At 44.6% G+C, this 25,357-nt stretch overlaps 1 protein-coding gene across 1 annotated transcript in view; it reads right to left on the reverse strand.

Annotated features, from left to right (window-relative positions):
- atad2b (ATPase family AAA domain containing 2B) overlaps positions 1–25,357 on the reverse strand; it is a gene marked incomplete at its 5' end in the record, with an annotated part of 100,574 nt that overhangs the window by 36,993 nt on the left and 38,224 nt on the right. Inside the window, one exon of the mRNA XM_083643719.1 lies at positions 24,169–24,297. Within this exon, the coding sequence (XP_083499845.1) occupies positions 24,169–24,297 (129 nt within the window). The remainder of the gene's footprint in view (positions 1–24,168; positions 24,298–25,357) is intronic.

Genomic DNA, 25,357 nt, shown 5'->3' on the forward strand with positions numbered 1-25,357 from the left:
TAGACAACACAGAGGCTGGCTTTCACATCAACACCCGTTTCAAGATGGCCGGAGGTGCAGAGAAGTTGCGAGGGGCATCCCCATGCCAGGGCATGCTGCAGTGCCACGCAGCACGCCTCCATGTGCACAGTCACACGGCACCCTAGCAGAGGGAGGAGTGTCAAGGTGGGGTGAGACGTGCAGCTACAGACACCTGTGTCTGTAGAGACTGAGACACTGCATAGAGACACTGCATGAAATAGGCCACGCCCATCACGGGGGAAAGCTCTCCATTCACTCCCACACACCACTTAACACCACTTGAATGAAACATAGCTAAAAGCTGTTGTGTGGTGGGGCTGCGCAGACAACAAATGTAAAAAATCTCCAATTAAAGTTTTTTTGTACTCCCGAGCAAAACAAGTAAGCCGCTGAGAAGAAAAATGTGGATCTAGCTGTCACTGAAGTAAGTTGGAGTGTTCATCTTCCGTATATATGATCTTTGTGTGCAACACGTGACATAGGAGAACGCCAGGATTGGGGGGGGTGTTTCAGGAAGCAGAAAGTCAGCAGACAAACGTGATCAGCTCACGTCTCGTTCGCAGTTCAAATGAATGAAGTAAACGCACACGTCGTCTCATTATTTGACACTAGCCAGTTCCTCCTAAGATATCTGTAAAACTATCTGTATCTGACGAGAGTTCCTTTGTTCGCCCGGTTAGCCGCAGTTTGTTTTGGTAGAGGTTGGCGCGGTAGTGCTTCGTTTGTGCTTTCCCCCCGTGTTGGGCGTGGTTTCTGAATGACGACACGCTCCGCAGTGTCTCTCTATGGGGAAAAAGATCAGATTCGAGCACTGAGGTTTGCTGTGTTTGTCTCCTCTTCTCATGAAGGCAGATTGCTCGATTTTGATCAGCAGTTTGTATTTGCCCTTCAGAATTCCCATTTACAACTGTCACTTTTCTTTGTGCTATGATTAGTCATATAGCCAAGCCTGTTTTTCAATTACCACACGGAAAAGCTGGACTTCCCGCTCCGAGTGTTGAGAACGAGATTTAAAAAAATATATATCGTTCTTTTCATCAAACGCAGCCGGGCAAACTGAAGAGCCAGAGGGATGAGCATTCTGAAAACAAAAGAATGAAAAAGAAGCAGAGTGGTTCATTTTCTCCTGACCCCCCTACACGGTTTCCACAATCTATCTCACACACACACACACACACACACACACACACACACACACACACACACACACGTACGTCTCACTAGGACCAGCTCTCACCAATGCAGCTATGAAGCTTGCTCCTGAGGGAGGAGAAGGTGAGACAGAATGGCAGCAAATGACTCGTCATCCTCAGCTCTTAAATAATGCATGAAAATTAGTGGAGCGTGAACAGCCAACCACAGACGAGAGAGAGGAGGGAGGGAGGGAGGGGAGGGAGGGAGGAGGGGAGGGAGGGAGGGGAGGGAGGGAGGGAGTGAAAGCGAGAGAGGGGGTAGAAAGCAAAGCACTTTGTAATAATTAAAAGTGCCTAACGCATGCATGATTCATCCCACATACAGTATATCCCATGTGTGTGTACACACACACACACACACACACACACTCTCTCTCACACACACACACACACACACTCTCTCTCTCACACACACACACAGGCGCTTCTGAGAGCCGAAGGCCTCAGGAGAGAAGTATCCAAACTGCCACAGCAGCAAGTATTAGATAAACAAATCAGTGAAGTGGCACTGATGGACCTTCGGCAGCGTAAAGCAGTAATGTCCTTGGGTTGAATAGTGCAGTCAGTATCCCTGCTGCTCCCATTTGTTTATTTAATACTCAGCGTTCAACCACTCAACGCACTGCCAGCCTCATTCCTATGCCGGCACATGAAACATCATATCCAGTAAATAGAAAAACTATTAACTGATTTCAAATGAGTGGGGGTTAAGTCACCGAGAGGAAGACAGTTGAGTTGACATTTCAACTCTTTGTCAAATTAAATAATCCTCCAACATTTCCAAAAAAGAGCTACAGTAAGGGTTGTGTTAAACTAAATAGATCAGGGTTTCTGCTATAATATACATTTAACAGCGCAACCCCCCCCCCCCCAAACACTAAATCTTGGCCCCCGCTGCTTCAAAATAAAATGAAGTGTTTTTGAAGAAACACTGTAAATAGATGTTTGTTGCTACTTGCTACTGATCTGATCAATAGAACTTTCAAAGCAACAAACATAAAAACAAAACTGATCACCTAGATACATAGACAAGTCATACAGATATTCCCTTGCATTATAGTAGATCCATCCTAGGACACTTAAAAGCACCACATTGCAATATTAGGATGTTATGATGATGTTATGATATGCTGTAGGCAATTTGTTACTTTGTATCTAGCACTGATACACACAAACACACACACAGGTAATTGTATCTAGGCCAGATTAACTGTTTCGATAAGTCCATGGACTCTATACCACATTATAGTTGGTAGTAATTCACATCTATACCCCAAGGCTAGTTAAACAAATCAAGGCGATCAATTCACTCTGCTATTGCCTTAATTCTTAATCGGTATGTTGGCTACATTATAGGCTGGAGGAAAACACCATATTGGATTGAATAACCTTTAGGTTTTATATGGGCGGTGAACGGTGTTCACATTCTCCCTTTACAGCGCAGGCCCAGAGCCATATAAAATTATTATCTAAATTGAATTCTGTCTCATAATGCATCAGGACTTTTATGTCCCACGGAAACGCGCAGACATACATGCCTACGGAAAATGTAATCATCTCATTGTGAACCTGCTCTCCCCTATCTATTGGCAAACACATTGTCCATTTCCACACTGTAAATCTGATCTCAGGCCAGCATTTGCTCAGTGGCTGCCACATTTTAAAATGGGGCTTTTGGCTGGGACAACAAGGAACGAACTGCACTGTGGGCTTCAGGCCCTGAGCTTGAACTGCACTGTGAAGAGGGGAGTCCCTCTATGACACTCAGCATTTCAGCCTGCATGATTACATATGGCTGAAGTGGTCAATCCTGATTATTTTTGCTAGACATACTGATTCCTTACTATCATTATTATTATTAATGTCAAGGTTTTGTGCAACAATTACTATCACTGTTAAAATTATGGATTGAGAAAACTAAAATCGTTACATATGATTACATAGAGCCCCATTCTGGATAAGCATCACTTGAATAGCAACCTGTAATAGTGAGAACGGACGTTACTATGGCAGTGATCTCAATGAGCGTAGAGTGTAAAGATAATCCACTGTTGGCTCTGTGGGATATATTATATTTACTGTCTTTTTTTCCTCAAGCTCCGACTTCATAACCTGTTGCACAGGTTATGAAGTCAACTATGCCATGTATACACGCTTTTCATTGGCACCGCCTGGAGGCTGAGAACACCAGCCAGGCTGCCCATATTATACCAGCCCAGCACCGACCCGACCATACACAAATAAACTCCTCCACTCACCTAGACAGACCCCCATTGCTTACTAACCTACTTACTGTTGAGAGAGAGAGAGAGAGTGTGTGTGTGTGTGTGTGTGTGTGTGTGTGTGTGTGAGTGTGTGTGTGTGTGTGTCTCCATGGTAGTGAACAACACTTTCCTTGCCTCCAGAGAAGGCTTGCTCTTTAATTCCCCTCTATGGATTCACATGGAGGAGGACACTGGGCAGACTCATGCCGAGAAATATATTCAAGCATTTTGGGGCCAGAAGGAAACAAGTAAGAGAATATGAGAATACACAAGGGTGAGCAAGTGTGTGTGTGTGTGTGTGTGTTTACTCGGACTGGCAAAATTCCCCAAAAATGACATTGAATATTCAAAAGAATATATATTTTTTTTTTGCACATTATGTCCATAAAATGGCAACCCAATACCAATACTACGAGAGACATAACTTGTATAGGTATATTTAACAACATAAACATGTCTACATATCAATTACAAAATAAAACAAATGAATGTCATAACATTACTGAAGCAAATGGGGCTATTAATTGAACTTTTACCGTGTAATGTTAACGTTATAGAACGGACGTTCAATGCTCTGAGCGAGCGGGGCTGTGCTAAACATGGGACAACGGTGGAATTATAGTAGGCTAACTGTAGCTTAGCCACATAGCTTGCTTACAACGTTATCTTATCTTGAGGTTCCACAATTTGCCGTCTCTGACCAAAAATCCAAAGTGCTCCCAAACGGGGCTTTTGAGACCGCTCGCCTCGGAGTGCAAATCACTCTCTCTGCAGGCAGGTCGGGTTGTGAAGCAGAACCTCCGTGTGAACTCTGCCATCATTACATTACCGCGCTCGTTTCAGCTTGACTCCTGTCTGTCATGCAATGCGCCAGGTAGGCAGACATCAAAGATATTATACACCAACAAGATGACCCACTACATGCTGCACATTATGAAATGGCATACACTTCCTGACTGGCAGTTGGGCCGTCTCGCTCTAATAAACGGTATCTGCATAGGCAGAAAGACGCTGTAGTGGAGCTTTCTTCCCGCCCCCACAAACAAAATATTAATTTTCACATAAGACTAAGTTTGCTATGGGACAGATATAAGTGAGTATGGAATGGACTGTCACAGCAGAATCCATTCGATTTGAGATTCAGGTCACTACATCAGAGTTAAAGACTTCAGCTGAGACTAGGAATAGAAATGAAGGAGGGGTCACAATACAATACTATGCCAAATAGAAAAATAGTACTTTAAAATGTAGAGAAAAACAACATGGGTCCACCTTGGCAGTACAATATGAGAGATTAATACCACCAAATGACTCAAGTGTAAAGATGCATACACATACATACTGTAGTACTTTGAGTTGTGGTTACACTGTAGCAGGTGTTCCTCCTGATCCTCACTGGGACATGAAGGGGGGGAGGGGAGGTAAGGTAAGGGTGTGGTAACCTATAATATAACTAACTAGAACGACCGCAACGCGGACTTATGCCTGCGCCATTAGTTCATTCTTGCCAGTTCAAATCGCCATTTGAGGCAAATTGGAAGAAATTCAGTCAAGGCGCTCCTGAGATGTTGCGTTACAGAGCTTGGAAATTGGGTGTGTGAGGTCACAGTGACCTTGAACTTTGACCACCAAAATGTAATCAGTTCATCCTTGAGTCCAAGTGGACGTTTGAGGCAAATTTGAAGAAATTCCATCAAGACATTCCTGAGATATCGCGTTAATAAGCTTGAAAATGGCATTCGAGAGGTCACAGTGACCTTGACCTTTGATCACCAAAATGGAATCAGTTCATCCTCGCGGCCAAGTCGATGTTTGAGCCAAATCAGAAGAAATTATATCAAGCTGTTCTTGAGATATTGCGTTAACGAACTTGGGAATGGCGTTCGTGAGGTTACAGTGACCTTGAAGTTTGACCACCAAAATGTAATCAGTTCATCCTTGAGGCCAAGTTAATGTTTGAGGCAAATTTGATTAAATTCCGTCAAGGCATTCCTGAGATATGGCGTTAACAAGCTTGAAAATGGCATTGGAGAGGTCAGTGACCTTGACCTTTGATCACCAAAATGTAATCCGTTCATCCTTGCGCCCAAGTCGACGTTTGAGCCAAATTGGCAGAAATTCCATCAAGCCGTTCTTGAGATATCGCTTTAACGAACTTGGGAATGGCATTCGTGAGGTCACAGTGACCTTGACCTTTGACCACGAAAATCTATTCAGTTCATCCTTGAGTCCAAGTCGATGTTTGAGGCAAATTTGATGAAACTCCGTCAAGGCATTCCTGAAATATTGCGCTAACAAGCTTGAAAATGGCGTTCGAGAGGTCACAGTGACCTTGGCCTTTGACCTTTGACCACCAAAATCTAATCAGTTCATCCTTGAGTCCAAGTGGACGTTTGAGGCAAATTTGATGAAATTCCGTCAAGGCGTTCCTCAGATATCGCGTTAACGAACATCGTACGGACGGACAACCCGGATCCATAATGCCTCCGGCCTGGCTATCGCTGGCGGCGGAGGCATAATAACTCATGTACGCATTTAAGACACGGTGTCCAGCTCCGCGGAAGACCACGCCTTATTTTCAACACGCTCCAGACATCCTGGCTCATTGAAATCGACTGGGGTGGATGCCTCCATCTTGTAACATTAATGAAGTATTGATCCTCCCTGCTCCCATCACCCACTACTGATGGGGCAGGGGCTTGGAGGCGGGGCTTGTGCCACCATCTTGGGAAGAAGAAGGAAGAAAGAAAAGAAGAGAGGGAAAAAGCACCATACCCAGGTTTTACAGTTTTACACTGAGAGAAACTGTGATGCTTCCTTGTTTGACCTGTTGTAGAGGTTCTCTAAAGAATTGGCATTCTGGCAATTTACCAAGTCTCCAAAGTCACCAAATGGGCACATGATTTTGTCAAAATGATCTTAATTATGCCAACCTTTGCATGTATGCATCATAACAGCAGGCACAAGCAAAAAATCAAGAACACTATGCACCACCACAGAAATACTGACATGATGGACAAAAAGCATCTTGTTTTCCAGTTTCACTGCCAAGAGTGGCAGCCTGTGGACCTGAAGACTTTGAGCACCAGCATGTAATGTGTTAGTCAGTAATGGGTCTTCACCAAACCAAAAGAAAATGGGGGGAAAATAGACCTCCCCACAACCACAGAAGAAGAACTGATGTCTGATGTTCCTACTACAAAGGACCCCAGGAAGATTAGAGGTGCAGTCATGTCCTTCTAATGGGGATCCTTTAATAAACTAAACTAAACTAAAGCCATTGGTGTGGCACTGGCGCTGGCGTCAATTTGTAACTCAGCTATCTGGCATGTGGAGACGGGAGCCATATCTTGTCACTTGAAGGAGTTACTAACTGTCACGATGCAACTAACCACCACTATACAGATAACAGGTCTCAGTACAGGGCAAGACTTAATACCCACCCAGCTCATTTTGTTCATGTTGTTTCTCTCCGATGATGCATCGTTTAACATCTACTCATTGATCAGATGGACTCCAGTATCAATAATATAACCTTACTACATCACTGTGTAAACATAGCATCCAAAAGTGTAACTCTGCTCTGCTTTTGCTGTTCAAAACATATGAAATAGCTTAACGTTAGTCTTAAACTATCTTCCAACAGTATCCCTCCCCAAGGATGTGGGCTATTTCCCCCGCATCTAAATCATTCCATTGAGCTGTAATTAACTTGGCACAAAGGCTACATATCCCCCCAACATGGCTGAAGGACAAACCTAAATTCAACGGCTCCCAGTACAGTAACTCAAACTAAATAAATAAAATCTCAAGGCTTGTCGTAAATAAGAACATCAAAAACAAGGGTTTTCCCAACTGCTCTGAGACACACAAGTAAAGAGCAACGCTCCTTTAAGGAGCATGGTGCAGGTTGGAGACCACACATGGAAAAGGTAGATAGCAATGGGATTTGGAGGCGGGGTTAAATCACACAGAACTGTATTTAGGCCACGTCGACATTCGACAACGGTCTCTGCATGAAAAGGAAAAACTGACGTTGCGTTTTGGCCTTTGGTTCTGCGTTTATACACAGCGTTTGTGATAACGATTTGTGTGCAACTTCCAGTTACAACCCTCACAATAATGGCAGTTAAAGTTATTGATGCATGTTGCAACATTTTTGTGTGATCTGAAATACACCGAACACACAAATTGGAGGAATATCTGCTGCCTTGGAAAAGTCAATTTTAAACCCGCATTTAATCGACCGTTCGGTTTTTACTTACCAGTCATTTCCTTTGTTTAATTAATATGCGTGAACGTCAATAGCAGGCAGTCACGTGTCGGCCATTATGTATTTTTAGCAACTCGTTATCAGACTCTGATGTCATGATAATTTGTTGAATGCCAATAGGATTCACTTATTCCATTAAGGCTATATTGACAGGTGAATGTATTGTCTTTCATTGTCTTACATGCATGAAGAGGAGCTGTGTGTATTATTGCCACTTTACTTTACACGGCGACGTTAGGAGAGTGTTATTTTAAAAAATCCACTCTGGAAGCTGGTTTCACTTTTAGGGCATTTCAGGCCCAAATAACGAAACAAAAGTTTGCCGTTTTATGCAGGGACCGTTGTCGTGGTAATCTAGGCCTTAGACTCATTTTTGTAAACTGCCTGTAAAAAAATATATATATATATATATTTTTTAGAAAATAAAAATAAAATAAAAATAAAAGAAAAGAAAAAAATATATATATATATATATTTTTTAGGTATTTTTGTACTAATCATGAACCCAAAATGTTAATTCAGAAGAAGAAGAAAAGCACTGGGCTCTTTAAATGTTAACCAGCTAGAATAGTCAAGAAGAGCCTGAGCACACTCAGGTAAATGAGGAGCAGGTAAAATGAGGAGCAGGTAGAGGAGAAGAAGTAGAGGTAAAATGAAACCCATGTGTGACTGATGTGTCGCGGCCCCGGGGTCAGGCCCATGGGAATGTCATTCAGTTAATGGGGTGAAAGTCGTATTAGTTGTATGGACTCAAGTACTCATGAATGAGATAGCCAACGACTTCACAGCCGTGACCTTCAGCTCAGATGTGACGCAGCTGCTGTTGCAGAGCAGGAATCCACCTGGAGTCTTTTATCTGAACCACATGAACAGCTTTCAAGTGAAGGGGACTGAGCAGAGACAAATGTAAGAAGGACAGAACTGTGTGAGGAAACCCCATTTATATGGATGGAAGAGTGTGTGTCAAAAAGTGTCCAGGTCCATACACCACGCTTGGTTCAGATAACAAGGGATAGAGGACTTCACTTTTGTTTAAAAGATGGTTGGGGATTTCCTGCCTAGTAGCTAAACCACTTGCTATTATTATTACAACACTTGCTTAATAAAATAGTAACGTTATGCCATTATTTTCATAAACTGGCAAGATCATCATGTACAACACACAAATTTACAATTCAACAATCTATTACTTTGACACGATTGCTTAGCAGCTAACGCTAGTTGAAGCAATACAATAAGCTTGCTGGTAGCTAGTTGTTAAGCCAACTAGCCTGTACTCGCCTGTCTCTGTAAGTGTAAATGAATGTATATTAAGCATGGTTTCACGTCCACTAATGAATAAATCAATTAATATTTTGTGTTGCACACTCTCAATTGTTATTGTTATCTCTTATCCCCAATGGCCCAGGATGTAACGTGAAAACAACAGAGGGATGGAGAGGTCAGAGGTCAGATATCGTAAACATGTGGAAAAACCTACGAGGTGAGGTATTCGCCTCGTGTGGCACACTTGGGTGGTGCACGTGTTAAGTGTGTGTGTGTTTGCGAGAGCTAGAAGGCAAATGAGGCAACATGAGACAGACAGTGGGAGACGCAGAGAGCCAGAGAGGCCCTCGGGGTCGCTGGGTGACGAGAGGAAGACAGCCGTTTGTCACCTGATGTGTCACGTGACTCACGTCGCGCTGACACTTAATGAAACGTCCCGATCAATAAATGATCCCATCCTTGCTCCTGGAAATGAAGGCGATCAGTCACTTCACTCAATTGGGTGGGTTCCTCCTACCACCCGCCTCACCCGATCACACACACACACACACACACACACACACACACACACACACACACACACACACACACACACAGAGTACCAGACAGGCACATTAGCCTGCCCCATTTCAATATCCTAATGCATTTTTACTGGAAATTGCTTCTGCATATCATAACCAATCACACCCATCTGTGTGTCTATCAGTCTTCAACCTTGGAGGGAAGACAAAGGACAAAAGACAAAAAGACAAGGAGAAAGAAACAAATGGACAAAAAAATCTGCCACTCTCCTTTCCATCCTAGGAATGCTGCATTCATATTGTGGTGATGTGACAGATGCAAAGGGATGTTCATTATTTTCAAAAGACAAACAATGGCACGCTCCACCAGCGCTGGGAAAAAATACCATTTACCACACCACACAACAACGTTAGTGGTAAAAGCTGCACCAGTGAATCTACCGCAGCAGAGGATAAAACCAAAAATAATAAAATGGATACAACCACATACAGTACGTGTCGTGCACCTGCTGTTAACCGCCGTTTAACTTTTAACATTCCACTTGTCTGATTGACCTTTTTCCACAGCAGCCATTTTGTGTCTAAAAGGCAGGGTAAACACAAAACATTAACCAAAACATTAACGAGGGTTTCCAACGTCCAATCCATTTAGGTGCTGGGGCCCTCATTAATGTTTTGGTTGAAACTGTTGTTTGCCCTGCCTTTTAGACACAAAATGGCTGCTGTGAAAAAGGCCCTTTGGACCAGTATGGCAGAGCTCTCTAGTTGCCGAGTGTATTATCACTGGCCCAGTAGACACGACACGACACGACACGACACACACACACACACACACACACACACACACAAAACCATCAAATATATATAGTACATGAATTACTTCCATTACTACTGGTTATTGATTATACCAATCAATCAATTATGTTTGTCAAACCCGGCACAGTGCACACCTATTGAGGTGCTGACTACTGACTACCCATCAATAGTAGGGGAAATATAGTCCCACACACTCCAGTTCCAGTCCAGCATGGAGGTATGAAAACATAATTCAATCAGAGCCTCTATCTTTCGCTGTCCCTCTCTCGGTTGCTCAGTAAATGGCCAGTGGGATGACAGTGCCTGGGGTGCCCTCGTCTCAAAAGACACATACAGGTATGGCCTGATGCAGCAGCAGCTTCCACTACTGTTGAGGATGTCAACCTGCCCGCACACGTGCACACACATGCGCACACACACACACACACACACACACACACACACACACACACACACACACGCACACGCACGCACACACAAGGTCTGAAAGCCCTTCTAGGGAAAGGTCTGTCACCCCAAGCAAACACACACGTGAGACAGGAGGGTGGCGGTACAGAGATCAGCACCTGGGTGGCTCGTTTCTGAGTTGACTGATGAGTCGGTCATGGCACCGTCACCCTCCCCCTGGAGGAGAGAAATGGGGCACGATGCACCTAGGATGGAAAGAGCCTCCAAGGAGAGTCAATGTCCAAAAACGTCTCCTCTTTCACGGTCATCGTGTCCACCTTCCAACCTCAGGTTAGACTGTATCTGCCCACCTGAACAGCTGCTTCACATCGGGCTCTAAGCTGTCAGATGAACAGCGTTTGACAGAGGATGATGGAGCCAGTCATTGATGTCATGTGGAGGGATGTCATTAGTGATACATTAGCCGTTCAGACACTATAGTCTGGTGTGCTCCACGCATCCCAACAGCAAGCTGCTGTGTACAGTGTGAGCTGGAGGAAAGACGCTGGGAGTTAAATACTGTGGAACAAATGGGGATTTGCACAGTGGGACATCCTGCTCAGTGCTGACACAGAAATTGGATACATAGAATGGGTCACACTCAGCATTTTTACGCCGATTGTAAGCCCAAGTGGACCATTCAGACCATTGGGGCGAGTCTGAGCTAGAGCACACAGAACCAATGGTTGGCGCCTGTAGTGTGAAAAGGTTCCAGAATCAAGACTTTGCCCCCTGTGAGGACTTCCAACACGGATTCATGTAACACCACCAAACTTTGTAGAGAAGTAGATCATGGGCCAATTTACAACGGATTATCTTTTCACACCCACTGGCCAAAAGGGGGTGTGGCAATGGGCATGTCCAATCACAGAAAGGCGCCTACTTGCAAATGTATTCACGTACCACAACACTTTGTATGTAGAAAGTTTGGTCATGGGCCAAGGACAAACTGATTAACTTTTCACGCCCACTGGCCAAAAGGAGGCGTGGCAATGGGGATAGCCAATCACAGAAAGGCACCTAACTTTTTTTAAAAATGATTAATGTAACACCATGCCGTGGCGGAGGCATGCACTCTACCGAGTGCCCTCTAGTTTTCAAATGTGTTTAATTTAAGAAATATTGTACAGGGGACATTTTGAAACATTGTACGGTACGAGCCAAATTACCATTCAATTATGTTGTCATGCTCATTCTATCCACTCGAGTTCTGTGACCAGTACATTGATTGTACGTCCACCTCTCTCTTTCAGCTCAGGCGGACATCTGGGACTCCAAGAGCAGTTCTTCTGAGCTAATTCTTAAGACGTCTGCGACACGTTGGGGCGACTTTTGTTTCAAGAGGGCTGGGGAAGGAGAAAAGCCCTCAAGGTTAAGATGTGTTTTTAAACAGCACTGAGAGGATGCAGCCAAGATTCAGTCAAACCTCTCTTAGTGGATTCACAATGCAAGAGTCAGAGGTTGAAGCTAAGAAAAAGGAGCTGTTCAAAACTTAAGTGATCACAGTGAAATGCCTTCACTTCATGCCTTTTTACTTAAAGGGACAGCTCTATTTTCTTTTGTAGGAACTAGCGAGCAGCTAGCGGGTGTAGTTCGGTCAAAAGAAAATAGTTCCTACATGAAACTGCTCATAGCAAGGTCTGTGGATTATCTCGAGTAACGGGGTCATGATTTCTGGAAAGAGACATTTGCTGTTGAGTTTATCAAATGTATTTCTTTGGCACTGTGCGCACCGCAAGCCGAGTGCCATCCAGTTCCATTGTATTGGAGAGAAGCCAGAAAATCTGCGGCCGATATCTCCAAAACTCAGGCAAATAACACAAAAACAATATAGATGGATAAATATCACTACAGGTGAGAGGGAATATATGTATTTTGGATTTTAGGGGTGAGCCGTTCCTTTAACCTCCCAAACAGGTTGTCTCCTTCCCAAAGTCTGCGTCTCCTCCTATGCAAAGCAAAAGAGATGCAGAGAGGAGGTCTGCGTGACGGAGCAGACAGCCACTTGTGTGTGACAGAGACTCCAGAGTGGTGTGATGTCGCCGCAAGAACAAAGAGCAGAGCTGGCTCATAAAACACCTAAAAAGCTCTCACCATATTTATCGTAGGAACACTACATTAACACGGCGGGCCCATCAGGCATGCAGTGCCACAGACAAGAGATGAGTTTGATCAATAACAGTGAGCCGTGCTGCGCGATGCGTTAAAAGGGATACTCCACCTTTTCGGGAGTTTAGCTCATTCGCCACATCCCCCTCCCCCACCCCCACATAACCAAGATACACCATGCCTTTACCGGCACTGTCCGCTCAGTTTACAGTGAGCTACAGTCGTGAAGTTAGATACTATCGTCATAGGATGGAGGCTTAATGGTACAGCTGTTAAAAATCCACGAAAACACATCTTACGGCGCCAAAATACATGTTGTGCTTCGGGTACTCACCACACGATGAAATATTAATCCAAAATGCACATAATCGGTATTTTTGGAAGGAAAAGAGGTAGCCGGCACTACTTTCCAAACATGGCCGCCAAACTCTTTTCCTTCCAAAAAGACTGTTAGTCGTTATTAGGGTTCCCAGATTGCCACCCGCCTGACAAGGGTATGTATGTATGCTGGTCACTACGCTAGTGCTTCCCTCTGGTCTGGCCTGTTCAGTGGGGAGGGGAACTGAGGTGGATAACGTGTTCCTCCCCACACACACTACGTCCTTCCTGGTGAAAGTCCTCCCTGTCAGGTCAAAAGAAGTGGCTGGGGAACACCCGCTCTGTGCACATTCCTGTACTTATGGTGGCTGAATGTGACTCATGTTGCTTGATGTACCCATCTCTTTAAATAGTCCACGGAGATGATCATGTGACTAGGTGTGTGTGTGTTCACCTGCACCAAGGAAAATGTAGACATTAGCGTATCCATTATTCTGGGACATGCAGGAGACTTGTGCAAAGGAGAATGCACTGGAGCTTCGGAGTCCAGTATCAATATTAACCAGAGGACATTTGCTACTAAGTGAAGACCTTCTTCTTTTCGTATGAGAAAAGGGTTGAAAACGCATACAAAAAAAATACACATTGAGCAAACAAAAACACTACAAACTAACCCTAAAAGAGTCATGAACCAAGAAGAACAGGGGTCAAAGTGTGTCGTCTCCTTTGCCTGCAATGGCATTGTGAGTGGAGTATGGAAGCAAATATTCAAAATCAGCAAATCATTTATCGTAATGTCACAACATCACTCCATTCCAATTGTAGCAAGTAAAACACAGTAGCTAGCTATGTTATAATGAGTGGGTAGATCATAATGGAGACAGAATAGACCAGTTCGGTTTCCATCAAGCCGGGTTTCGCAGTGTACAAAAATGCAAAATGTAATTTGGATCTCTCACCAACAAATCCATAAGTCATTCCAACTAAACTAGCATTAGTGCCTCATGTTTGTGCAATTATTCCAGTCAATTAGAACTGATCAGAACCCGGGCAGGGAGAGAGAACACGCCCCTTTAGGCTGCGTGGTGTTTACTAGCTTCTGATGTTTACCGAAAATTGAATCATCGACTGCACAAAGCCCAGGAGGCCTGGTGTGTCTGTAGTTGAGCCTGAATGCAGGAAAGTTGGGCTGCTCTTAAAGCTGCATTCAGCGATGTTTTTGTGTTCAAATAAGTGTTAAATGGCTCTATATTCTGACAGCAATCACTGAAATAGAGTGTTTGGTCAGTGACTTGAAACCCCCAACCCTCCGCTGTCCTCTATCGCTCTCCTGTAAGTCCTGGAGGCAGGGCAGACGTATCTCCACAACCATAACTCGTAGAGACTCAGGGATGGCGGCATTGGATTTGGGGTGAAAAAATACATATAATCCGTTATAGGCATCGCGATCTGACTAGGGATGCACCGATCCACTTTTTTCACTTCCGATCCGATTCCGATACCTAAATTTGGATATCTGCCGATACCGATATTATGCCGATACCAATATTTTTCTTGAATATACAGTATAGGCAAAGATTTGGCCAATTAAATATATTTTTTTTACCTTGCAAAAAGCAGACAAAATTAAGAAAATATACAAGGCAAAGAAGGATACTATTATACATGGGCAAATTACGGCCCACGCTGGAATTGCAAAAAAAAAGAGAAAAAAAATCCCCCGATTCCGATCCGATCCGTGAATTAGTGCCAATATCGGCACCCGATACCGATATTGGATCGGCCCCATCCCTAGATCTGACCTTCCGTTTCCAAGAAAATGTCAACTTTTCTCTGATTGGATAGTTTGAGGGCGCCGGCAATTTTTATCCAATCAGAGAAAAGTTGACATTTTCTGAGAAATGGAAGGTCCGATCGCGATGCCTCTAATTGACTATAATGTATTTCTTCCACCCCGAATCCAATGCCGCCCTCCGTGAGTCTCCATGAGTTACGGTTGCGGAGATACGTCCGCCCTGCCTGCAGGACTACAGGAGAGAGACAGAGTACAGCGGGGGGTTGGGGGTTCCAAGTGACTGAGCAAACATTGCTGAATGCAGCTTTAAGTGTTGGAAAGAAACAGAGACAAAGAGAGAGGCTCTTAACAGAGAAAGAGTGCTAGATCCACTTTAATCAGAATGTCAGAGCAGCCAGGCTTATTAAATCTTTGTCTAAAAGCCATGGCAGCCTCCCAACGTCATTTGTGACGGCCCGAGATATCCCTGAGCTGAAAAGAGGCTCTCCAAACAATCAATGTGTCACGCGTGTCTGGCCATCTCACTGATGATGAAGCAGACAGTCCATCAGCAAGACGTTTCTAAACAGCATTTACACACTGCATTAAGGCTGCCTCAATAACAAGCCAGCGAGTCGACATCATCATGGACAAATGTGCTTAGCTTTACAAGACTTTGACAAGATCGGCGGAGGAGGGGGAAAAAACAGCGTTAACAAAGTGAAAAGAAATGACCTCAGGAGCCCTGCTCAATATGGACACCTACGCATTGGCACTATTTGACATGCCGCTCGCTCACCCCTGCCCTGCACCTATGCTGGGATCTTCTGTGAAGCACAAAGCATAACCTTTGAAAAGGCAATAACCATCATAATTCGGCGTAGTCAGCAGGGTAACTCTGTCTAGCGGTCAAAAGTGTCTCACTCTGTCTCTGTCTGTCTCGCTCTCGCTCTCTCCGTCTGCGCTCCCCCGCCACACATCCTCAGGTAGCACAGCTTGCCTTCATTGGGCATGCAAGCAGGCAATGAGGAGCAACGCTCAATCACTCCAGTGCATCTCTCCAGGGTCATCTCCATCAGGCAGACATGTGAGCTCTTCACAATGATATCTGCATCTGCGGCTATCTGCATTGCACACAGTAATAAACAACAGATATTAAAATCCTGCGAGGAGGGTCGCCACTCGCCACCACGCCACCTGACGTGTGTAGGGTAGACTTAACACAAGTCCAGAAGACAAAACAACTATATGCTTGGTGATGGGCTGGAAAATTCAATGAGCCAGAGAGACAGACTGAATCCTCTCAGAGAAACCTCACCAATGTCAGCTCCTCTGCACTCTAAAACAATAAGACTGAATCCTCTGAGAGAAACCTCACCGATGTCAGCTCCTCTGCACTCTAAAACAATAAGACTGAATCCTCTGAGAGAAACCTCACCGATGTCAGCTCCTCTGCACTCTAAAACAATAAGTGGAGGCAAAAGGCATCATGGTTGATTTTACATTCATTTCACGCTTGGTGCCACAGCATTCCAGCAGGCATCTGTGCCCACAAAATGGCAGCTTATGCCGAAAGCTCACTGGCTCAGGGCTTTGCAGGGATTTTTATTATTGAGCGCCACGGAGTGTGCAACACAAGATTGTTTTTGTCTGGTAGCCGGCGAGCAGCTTGGGGAGAATCTGTGTCCAGTTCTAATAAGCGAGGGATACGAGCTTACGCCCAGACCATGCTATCACTAATAATAATAACGCGGTCGTCTCAATTGCGGGGGAAGAGGTTTCCTTTTCGGCTGTCAATGTCTGGCATTTTCTAATGAGAGGCTGACACACAAACTGAAGCAGTCGCGCAGATCCAGCAAGCTTAAAAGCAGGTGCAGGAACTAAAAAGCGGCAGCAAACAGACTAGACTGAGCAGATGCCCTCCTCTCTCACCACAAGAAGAGGGTCATCTTACCACGGAGTCATTACGCCAAAATTAGTTGTCCTGCTATTTGTGAATAAAGCTTGCTTGTCTTGCTTGTTTACCCACTGGTCTCTCATGATTGAAATCCTTTTATTCAATATCTAATTCAGCCTGAGGTTCAAATAAATAAATAAGTAAAGAGACTTAAAAAAAAAAAAAGCGAAAAAAAAAAATCCCACCAAGGTCACTAAGGTGATGCACACTGTAGCTCTCTTTTGGTTATTTAGTAGTACTAAATAACCACAAGGGAGCTACAGTGTGCGGCTCTTCTTTTTTCCTACTTGGAGGCGGAGCCATTAGAAGGTGAGGAAATGCAGATGAGGTGCATCCACAGAACCTGGGCCCATTTAACACCTGCAGTCTGGACCAGCTGCCCTGCAAAGGGAGGGGGCTGTGGTCAATTTGCTTAAATTCATTTCAAACGTAAATAGAACCTGCGTACAATTTACTTATAGAGATAGAGCAGGATCATTTTCAATCATCGTTTTACAGAGATTGCATATAAGAATCATATTAGGGCAAAGTATTTTAAATTTAGCTTTTGGAGAGAAAAAAAAACTGCTTTGCATTCTCTGAAATAGGGGATGTTTAATGAAGCACAGTACCCAGGAGTCAGCCATCAGATTTGCTTATCTAATTTTCAATTATGGAGGAAAGGAAAGAAGATGAGAAAGGAGGAAAAGAAGGAGGGGTGATGTGGGGGAGGGGAGGAGTGAGCGGAGAGAAAGAGGAAGTGAGGGAGGGAAGGAAGGAAAAAAGACTTTTACAGGGTAGTGGTATTGAGGTAGCTGCCTGGTGCTACTGCAGATAAACTGGCCAAATAGTGTCCGTCCAAACGTTCACTCTCTATTCTCCATCCATTGATGTGTACTGTGTCAAATGAAGAGAGCCTGTAGCAATCCCAGAGTAGAGGAGGACAAGGCAACAACTGGTCTGCACTGCTGTGGAGAACATAATGGACATCAACTAGTGGCCTGTAAAATGCACTGGCTTCAAGGTTAAACTTCTCTTTCTTCAGTTTCTCATGATGAGTATAAAAGATGAGTATAAAAGCTCTTGTGAACCGAAAGAAATCGCCCCAAAGAGGAAATTAAGTGAAAGGAATTGTCTTCAATAGAACATTGTGGGGGGAAAAGTTAATCTATTTCAGCAAAGTGCTGTGACCATCACAGTCACTGTCCTTTTGTCCTGAGCCAAGATCCAGGTCATGTTGGTCTCGACCGAGTTTCAAGATGGAGACCACGTCGCCTCATATCACAATAGCAATCAGCTCTCAACGTAAGTCAAGTGTGACGTCTGTTATGACGCGTGTCTCGTGACTCATCAGCCCATCCTCAATAGCCAATCAGCCCCTGTCAATATGGCGTCCGTTATGACGTCGCTGCTGAGCCAGTATATTTTAGCCATGGTCAGCGCGTCATCATCCTCTCCTTGATCGTTTACCTCAGTGGTGGCTGCACCTGGGCTGATCGTCTTCTCTGGAGCTGTGTTTCACCCCACCCACCTCCCCAGTCCACCACCAATGTCTTGACTCCTGAAGAATTCCCTACGGGAGGGAAGGGGGATCTCTATCCTAGACTGAGCAGATGCCCTCCTCTCTCACCACAAGAAGAGGGTCATCTTACCACAGAGTCATTACGCCAAAATTAGTTGCCATGCTATTTGTGAATAAAGCTTGCTTGTGAAATTTTACACACTGGTCTCTCATGATTGAAATCCTTTTATTCAATATCTACTTCAGCCTGAGGTTCAAATAAATAAATAAGTAAAGAAAGAAAGAAAGAAAGAAAGAAAGAAAGAAAGAAAGAAAGAAAGAAAGAAAGTAAATAGTGTAAACTTAAAAAAAAAAAGGAGAAATAAAAAAATCCCACCAAGGTCACTAAGGTGATGGAGGCATTGGAGAGACAAGCAAAGAAGCTGTGTGTTTACTATGATGTGAGATGCAAGGCAGGGGAGAGGCAAAACCCAGCGGTGTTCCATCCAGATGAACGCAGCCTGGTGGCTGTTGCCTTGGGCGAGCTATTGACTGACGTGCAGGACACAGTATGCAGCAGCGTCTGCATCCTGATTGGTTTCCCACAGTGCAACAGTTGAATAAGAAGAATCTTGTCAACTAGTACTGGAATAAAATTGGTGAAACATGTAAAAGAAAAGAAAACTTTCGATATTGTGATATGAGACTACGGTAGATATTGTGGGATTTTGATTATCCTACTGTTGCTAAATGACTTACTAAAATACTTTCCTGGTCTTAAAAGGGTGAAGCAATAACATTTTCTGAACTTGTTAAATGAGTCTGTTCTAGCAAGAGTAAAATGAACAATGATTGGCTTTACCTGCTCCTCATATCCATATTACTTACTGCACATTACTGATTACTAATCGTTACTAGGTTTCAAACTTTTCTTATGAAATAAATATCTTATGAAAGCATGAATACCCAAAAATACCCAAAAATACCCAACGAAATCAGGCTGGCGAATTCCCTGAATGGTTTTAAAAAGCTTCTAAAAAAATTCTTGATGAGTAAACTAGGGTAAAATATGAGTCGAGTCCCCCGGTGTTTTATGGTATGTTTGTTTTAATCTCAAGTTCCTTTTATCCTTTGTCTGATTTGTATGGTTTTATCTGATGCTACTGTATTACTGTGTGGCATGTTCTTAAGATCACGGACCATGATGGAAATAAGTGTATTACACTTTTCATGTTATCCCTTGGATGTTTGTCTGCATTATCCATAATAAAATTCATTCATTCATTCATTCACTCATCCACAAAATATCGAGGAACTTGGTCGAGAATATTGTGATATTTGATTTTGCCAATACCGCCCAGGCCTACAACACGGACGTTAAGGCCTTATCAGCATGTTCACAACAGAAGTGAAACGCGCATCATGAATTCTGTCTGGATTAGCCCAGAGCCAGCTGATTGAGCAGGCTGAGAACAGTCATGAGAGCATGAGTAAGACTGAGCCAGCTGAATTATGAATGAAGGGAAAGCACTGTGTATGAACTGGATCTTAGTGGTAATGCACTGAGAATGAACCCAGGGTCGTGGCCCAGGTAATGGGGCCTGGGTGTTCCTGGGAGTGACAGGAAAGAGGGGGCGATAGAGAGGGGGGAGTGAGCAAGCAAGCGAGGGGAGGGGAGGGGAGGGGAGGGGAGGGGAGGGGAGAGAGGGAGGGGGGGGGCAAGCAGAGAAACTGTGAGAGAGCTATTCATGCAGGCTAATGGAAACCACATCCTTCTTCCCAGCAACAAGCTTTACCACCACCTTCCCCTCGACTGACCTGGCAGCAGCTGGCCCGACCCGTCCGGCTCTCCAGAACCAGGCTTAGCCACGGCTACCGCTTTTAACACCAGTTCAGAAATGCCCTTAGCCTACTTCAGAAAGCCTTTTTCGCATATCGCTCCCCACAGCCTCAAATAATGCATCCCATCCCTGGCACTACTCTCTGTTATATATCTGAATGTCACAGGCCAGTCTCAGCTCTAGGCAAGCAGAATAGGGGGATGGAGGGAGAGAGAGAGAGGGAGAGAGAGCGAGCAGTGGCCCAGATAAAAAAAAACCTATAGGACTGCAGAACTAAACAGCTCTAGATAGGCTTCCCCCCTGCAGGTAATGATCTGCGATCACTTTGCCCTCCAGGTGCCCTCACCTTCCAGAGGAGGGGGAAGTCAACAGCCCCAAATTGACCTGGCGGTGATCAGTGGGGTCAAGGTCGTCAACCGTTTGTCACCTCACTAACTGCGCAGACTCATGGCGTCTCATCTCTCTTATCCACCAGACACATTTCTCTTCAGCTGTGTGAAATTGTGTCAAATTCTCAAGACATAATTGACTTTGTGATCAATTAGCCTAATTGGACGGTGTAGGTAGCTGCCTCGCTGAGATGCTCCAGGTGAGAACCGGTTGCCGATGTCACAAATTAATTACCCGAGTTAGCTTAATTAATTAAGCCTCTGGTGGAGGCTGATGGTGACTCTTCCAAGTGTGCTGCTACAGTAATTTAGTGGTTCGCATCTGTGACACTTAGCTCCACAGATAAAGACTGCAGCTAAAAGAAAACTATGCATCGTCATCGTCATCATCATCGTCACTCATAAGCTGCCTACAGACTGTAAGATTTTAACAATCTTATACGTTTATTGCAGGCCACACTCTGCGTGAAGTTGGGTCTAATAAACTAATGGTACGACATCAGGTTTGATGTGTGTGTAGACTGTGTACGATGATGACACCTACTGGCTCGCAGGTTACGACGCACGTCTCTCCGTCAAATCAATACCAGTCAATAGAATGTGCAGTGCACCACAGTTGTCTGGTAGAGATGTCAACAATGACGCTTAGCCAGACTCAAGTTATTGCAGAGTGGAACTTGTGTGTATGGAAAAGCATCGGAAGAGGAGGAGAATGTGGACCCGCTCGTGGGGAATAGAGGCCAACATTGGAATGAAAATTTTGCGAGAGAACAGTTGAGGTAACGTCAACTATTTATTAGCCTCTGCTCTACAAGCATTTAGCGTCTATATACTGATGTGATCATGCTGCATTTCTATTGGTTGTTATCCGACGTCGTCATAGCGGTCTCCCTAAATTTCGGACGCTGTCAAAATTCGTCCTAGGCCGTCTTTGGACCGCTCGTCTCACTGCGTGATGATGCAGGACGAACGTTTCTGTAGCCACGACCAAAGATATCTCCACGTCTCTTTCACGTTGCTCATCTTTCGTCGGGGACAGCCCAACGTGTCAAAGGCTTTAGGCCTCGTGCAGACTAAGTAACACATTGGATTTCACATCTGGTTCAGAAGAGGGATCTGGATCATGTATTGTTTTTATATGTGGGAAGAATCTGGCTGCAAAACCTATTTGTAAGAGACTCTTGACCTCAAATTCTATCTGCTCACCCAACAGACAAAAACTATAGATATAACTGACATATACAGACACTGCATGTAATGTTTAGTCAGACATTCTTTTGAAAACAGATGTGAGAACTGAAGCCAATTTTCTTTGCTAGAGTAAACATGGCATTAGTTTGGCAGGTCAGTAAGGAGCGCAATCCAACTACCAGCATGTGCGGTTGAATGGTTCTTCATGTCAAACACAGGTCAGATAAGCCTTAGACAATCATAACTAAAAGCCCAAAGCCAAGATTGCATTGGGAAGCTGCACAGTAGTACGGCCTGAATATCCCCTTCCTTCCTAGCACATGGCTACTTCTCCTTGGCGTAGCACAGCAAGATAAATAGCAGGGAGCTGGAGGAGACTCAGACATGCCCAGAGTCTTACAGTATTTATGGTGGCCGAGGCTCTCATCTCTCAAGGGGGTGCCTGCCTTCTCCCCAGGAGGAGCAACGCTTTTACCCGCACAGCAGGGGTCCTATTAGGGAGGCTCTCATGAGAGGCAAGCACCACCCTGTGTCGGATAAGCTGTACTACACTAAGTAAAGAATACATAAATACAAATCTGTCCATAATTAGGCTACTACAGGCCATTATAATTGGGCCGCCTGCTCTATTGACCATAATGGTTGAAATTATTTATTTGAATGAGTAAATAAATTGAATAAATAAATGTCATCTGCTTTGAAAGAAAACAACGTTGACAAAGAGTTGGGTGAATCCTTTTCATTTGAGAGGGTAAAACATGTAGCGACATACAGTAAGCCTTGTAGCCCAGCACTGCTGTATGCCTCGTGTTCATCTCGCAAAAAGGATATGAAAGGAGCGATCTAAGGTAGGAGGAGACGTCAAAACATTGTGCCATGTGGACGGCGGGTACAATACCAAACAAATATATTAGGGATATTGCTTGTTAGTATGGGTGTAACAATATGCATATTTGTATTGAACCATTTAAGTACGAGGCTTTGGGTTGGATACGCATTGCAAACTGAACTAATCTGTCACTGCTGAACAGTGCAAGTCTTCTACTAGGATATCATGGTCAACTAACAATGAGACGAAAAAGACGAAAGGTGTAAAAAAAAAAAAAAACATTGTTGTAAATTGAAATTAAAAAAAGTAACTTACACATAATGAAAATAAATAATAAAATAAAAAATAAAAAAATTGAAATCAAGGAAATTTCTCGTCATTTCGACGAAGACCAGTTCTTCGTCACCATACGCAAATTTTATATGAGACCACTCGAATAGAGGCTTATTATGTTTTTGTACCCGTAGACAGAGTGCTGTGCTTTTCCTTTGAGGAATTCATACCTTTACAGGTATTTCCTCATAATATGTACCTTATGTGGCCAGCAAGGAATATCACAAGTATAGTTTTTGCCCTGTGTTCATTCGGTACATCTCACGCTGCACTTGCTCTTGTCAAGGTGGAAGCTACAGAGAGTTGCTGGGAGTTAGGCGCACATAGCCTGCTTAGATCTGTCTCGTTCACGTAACGGCCTCGTTTGTCTGCCCCCCTGCCCGTGCCCGGCCCTCCCTTCGCCCTCGGGCACCTGCCGCTTGCCATAGGTGGGCATGTAATTGCTCTGTGGCGTGGTCACGCTCTGAGTGTGTAGGAGAGAACAGCCTCACTAATGAGGCTGCCCACTGTGCTGCCTCTCTACTGCTGAGAAACACGTGTGTGTGTGTGTGTGTGTGTGTGTGTGTGTGTGTGTGTGTGTGTGTGGCCTAGGGGTGTGTGCCAACCCATACATCTGGTATGCTGCTATACTACAGTACAGTTGCTTTCTGCTGGGACAGTCGGAGACAAACACAGTTAGAAGGAGAGTGTGTGTGTGCATCAGACAGCAGGTATGGGTGTGTGTGTGTGTGTGTGTGTGTGTGTGTGTGTGTGTGTGTGCGCGCGCGCGTGCGTCAGACAACAGGGTACTTGGAGAGTACTTGGGAGATATTTTGACAGCTTTTTCTAGGTTTTCTTCTCAGAAGCCCTAGCTTCAGTGGTCGCATTAACTGAATATTTTCCATTGTTTACCTTTTTTTTTTTTTTACAATGACAGAAAATTCTGAAGGCTGTCCGTCATTTTTGACAGATTGGAGACTGGCTCCAGATAAGTGGGGAAACATGTCTCCCTTCTGCACCTTGGAACACAGACTTGCAAGTTGCCACACAATCTGAGTGTTGGTGTGTGTGGTGTGTGTGGTGTGGTGTGGTGTGGTGTGTGTGTGTGTGTGTGTGGTGTGGTGTGGTGTGTGTTGTGTGTGTGTGGTGTTTGTGTGTGAAACTCACGACTGGTGCACTGCTTGTCAGCGGCCTCGCCCTGAGTGCTGCTCGCGGGCTGCTCCTCTCCTGCGGCGGGCTGCTTCCTGGTTGCCACGGCACCCGGTGCTGCCGTCGGCTGGGCCGGCGTCTGGAAGTCTGCAGTCACCACAAAGGATCGGTTACAGACAACAGACAATACTCTTTGTACGTGTACGTGTGTGTGTGTGTGTGTGTGCGTGTGTGTGTGTCCAAACACCAACAGACAAGGACGTCACTTTGACAGATAATGAGCTAGCAATGTGAGCCAGCAGACAAAGATGGACACCAGGGTTGTGGTGGAGAGGGAGGCAGCAGCATGCATTGATCAGTGGTCATATTAATGCACAGGTACGAGGCTATCTTTCACGGATGCCACTGAGGAGGACGCTGTTGAATGCATGCTTATTCTTCTAAAGCAGTATTATATGTGCTTTAGTGTGTCCTTGCGTCTGGATTCTAAATGGCTGAGTCTCTCTCTCTCTCTCTCTGAGAGTCAGTCTCTCTCTCTCTCTCTGAGAGTTTGATGGTGAATATCCACTCAACACCTTCATTTTGAACCAGAGTGGGAAGGTCAGCAGGCAGAATAACAAGGGGCAAATGTGGATAAACAAGCTCCAACAAATCTTAAAAGGAGACATTTCCCATTGGCTACATTTGAAGCTTTTTTGCTAAATTTAGCGTAGCTCCTTCACCTTAGCGTGGGCGTAGCCGAACCGTTCCCCTAGATATGCGGTGGATTAGAACGGACATCATGCAGCGCTGGGCTAATTGATAGCTTTACAGCAGGACCTTGGCCAGCGGATGAAATATTCACACGGCTGCATGCCTCCTCTCGGGGCACTTGACTTCTGCTCCTGCAATATTCATTTGGCACCCTGCGCTTTTCCGCGGCTAAAAGAGGAAAATCACGAGTGACAGAGTGAGTGACCCCCCCTGGAAATAGCCTCGTCTTTGATGAGAAGTTCCCGCTGAACACGGTAAAGCCAGGCCCCCTGCGACTGGGGCTTGGAGCTCACCAGGGCCCTCGGGGAGCTAGCTAGCTAGCGGGCTGTGCTTTGATCATCTGTTCACAAATAAACAAGTTAAACTGGGTCATCTCCTCGCCTTCTTTTCATAAAGCACCCGAGAAGCTTATCCACCTTATTTCTAGCTCTTTTACAGTCTATGGTTTTAACTT

Source organism: Poromitra crassiceps (assembly GCF_964638095.1).
Source record: "Poromitra crassiceps genome assembly, chromosome: 9".
Taxonomy (NCBI): domain Eukaryota; kingdom Metazoa; phylum Chordata; class Actinopteri; order Beryciformes; family Melamphaidae; genus Poromitra; species Poromitra crassiceps.